Source organism: Chaetura pelagica, unplaced genomic scaffold (genome assembly GCF_000747805.2).
Source record: "Chaetura pelagica isolate M959 unplaced genomic scaffold, ChaPel_1.0 scaffold486, whole genome shotgun sequence".
NCBI lineage: Eukaryota > Metazoa > Chordata > Aves > Apodiformes > Apodidae > Chaetura > Chaetura pelagica.
Genome location: NW_009953658.1, coordinates 529,606 through 532,373, shown reverse-complemented (window position 1 = coordinate 532,373; position 2,768 = coordinate 529,606). Strand labels below are relative to the sequence as shown.

At 60.0% G+C, this 2,768-nt stretch overlaps 1 protein-coding gene across 1 annotated transcript in view; it reads right to left on the bottom strand.

The window, feature by feature from the left end:
- Nucleotides 1-358: 358 nt before the first annotated feature.
- Nucleotides 359-2,768, bottom strand: part of SHANK3 (SH3 and multiple ankyrin repeat domains 3) — a gene marked incomplete at its 3' end in the record, with an annotated part of 257,239 nt that continues 254,829 nt past the window's right edge. Inside the window, exon 18 of the mRNA XM_010000321.1 lies at nt 359-2,681. Coding sequence (XP_009998623.1) covers nt 359-2,681 — 2,323 coding nt within the window. The remainder of the gene's footprint in view (nt 2,682-2,768) is intronic.

Genomic DNA, 2,768 nt, shown 5'->3' with positions numbered 1-2,768 from the left:
GCAGTGTGACAACATTTGGAGATCCTTGGCAATGAAAAGCACTTGAGAAACACATCGTTATTAACTGCTCGGGAGCAAACACGGAGAAGTGAAACCCACGAGGAGATACAGCAGCTTAACAACAGGGTGGAGACAGGGGGACAGGACGACAGGGAGGCAGCTCCAGGGGAAAAGCAACAGCGCGAGTTGTTGGCGGGTGCCGCGGAGCCGGGAACAAACCCCCCGGCTGCTGGGAGGTGTGGGCAGCGCCCAGAGCTCCTGACATCTCTGAAATGCCCCTCGAGACACACCCGGACTACTCGGCACAGCAAACCCTCTGCCTGTCCCCCCGCAGCCCCACCGGCCACCAGCATCTTACCGTGCTGCGACCACAGGTGACTTCTTCCCGGGATCTAAGGTGGACCCGGCGGGTTCCTCCCCCAGTGATCGTGTATCCTTGTTCAGTTGCTGTAGTCGGGAACTTAGCTCACTGATCACAGTTGGCTTGTCATCATCAGCCCCATGGATGGGCCTGCTCTCCATGGGGTCCCCCCATAGCTTGGACCTTCTCTGAAAGAGGTAGCGTGGCCGGCCGATGCTGGCTGACGCCAGCGTGGCCGCATGTTGCTGGGAGATGAGCTCGCTGTCCGAAGACTGCTTCAAAAGTGGGTCCCTGAAAGTAACTGGCCCCTTGCTGAGCTGGGACTTGAGTTTTGGCTTTGGAGGCACTGGTGGCTTCTCGAGTATAAAAGTTTGTCCATCCGCAAAGGAAGTGTATGTGTCAGTGGGCTCCCCGCTTTCTGAGGACAACGTAGACATGCTGGAGACCGTCGAGATGGTGCTTGTGGTCTCCAGGTGATGGTCACTTGAACTTCTGGTGTCCACCTCTTCCACTCCGGAGTCTGCAGCAGACTCTGGGGCTACGGGGGCATCAGAGGGCTTCCCTGAGGGTGTTCCGCCAGTGGTAGAAGGTGCTACTGCTGCCGCTGGTATGGATGGCGTGCTGGGCGTAGCCAGGTGGCTGACTGGTGTGCCAGGGGTGGTGACCAGTACCCCGTTCGCAAACTCGTCTGGTGGAGGCACCAGCCCTATCTTGGCCAGCTCCTCCCGGGTCTCTTCGTCACTTGAAGACAGCTGAGCTGGGGGGAGGGTGACCGTGTAGGGCTCCACTTCTTCCTCCGAGCTCCCTTGTCCCAACGTCTTGTCAGAGGCTGGACTGACCGGAGGTTTTCCCACGGGGCTGGGCTGGGTCTCTGCTTTGGGGGACTCTGCTGGCTCCGTGCAAGCTTCAGGGACAGCTGGTTTCTCCTCTTTGATCTCAAGTCCTATCTCGTCTTGGCCATTACTTGTGGCGTGAACCATGATGAGGCCAGCGGTCTTCTGCTGCGATGTATCCACTATGCTAATAATCATGGACTTCTTGTCTTCTTGTTTCTTCTCCTCCTTCCCAGGTGTTTCTGCTCTCGCCTCGGTTTCTTTTCTCAGTGTGGACGGAGTCCCCCACGGGCTCTTGGTAGGGGCCAAAGTCCCAGAGTCTGGTCCGACCGCCCCTTTGCCTCCAGGGGAGTACGCGGGGGACACCAAGCTCTCCAACTCCCCCCTCTCTGGTTCTTTGGTTTGGATGTCCACAAAGAGGGGTGCTGCCCTCTCTGAGTCGGGGCTGTGGATCGGGGTGGGCGACCGGGATGGGACTTGGGTGGAGAGGGCCCGTTCCCTTGCGGCCAGCGCAAGCGCCAGTGGCGAGTTGGGATCCAGGGGCTTTCCCGTCAGCGGGTGGATGAAGGTTGAGGATGAGCTGCTAATTAATGGCTTTAAAGCTGAGACGGGGGAAGGCAGTAGAACATCTCGGCTTCCTAACAACCGCTCATCGATGGACCTGGACTGCTGCAGGGAGGGCATGTCGCTGCTGGGGGGGCTCCCCTCCATGGCCCCGACCGAGAGGAAGACAGTGGATTTCCGCCTCTCGTCCAGGCGACGGTCCCGGTCCTTCATCACCCCCGCCATGGCCGTGGCGAAGGGGATGCCCGTGGCCTCCACCTGCGCGATGCCCGCGTGGTGCTGGAACTCCACCCCGCCGAGGCGGTGGCTCCTGCGGGTGGGAGAGGGCTCCCTGGTGAAGCCCCCGGTGATGGACAGGGCTGCTCTCTCCTGCGCGTCCTCCCCTTGTAGCTGCTTCACCAGAGGACTCTTCTTCCTCTGTGGCTTTGTGGGAGCGAACAGGCTGACGTTGAACTGACCCATGTTGGCGTAAGGGTTGTCGATCACTCTCCCCTTCCTCTTCAGCTTCTCCGGAGGGGTCGCGGAGGGGCCGGGCCGGGGGATCTCTGTCGGCTCCACGGGGAGATGAGAGGAATCCTGCAGGATTATCATGGATCGGGCCCTCTTCTGCCTCTCAGGGTAAGGGATGGAAGTTCTCGCCTGGTCGTACATCTCGGCCGCGCTAATCACCTGCGGGAGCCCGTGGAGTTTGGCCTCCAGGCTTGGCTTAAAGCTTGACCTTATGGTATCGTAAGCTCTTCCTGGGGGTGGGGGTGGTGAGAAGGATGGAGGGGGGCCTGTGTCAAAGTAGTATGGAGAAGGAGGGGGGGGGCCGCTCTGAGGTGGTGGCGGGAGCCCGTGTCCTTCCCTAACAGTGTCTTGCATCGATGTGCTCCGGGGAAACTTCCCATCTAGCAAAGAAGCAGCAAGTTTCTCGTCTTCGCCTGGAAAACAAGCACAGCAGGGACATCAGAGGGGGCATCTGCAGGGACCCCAGAGCCACTCGTTGTGTGTAGGACACCCCTTCCCCC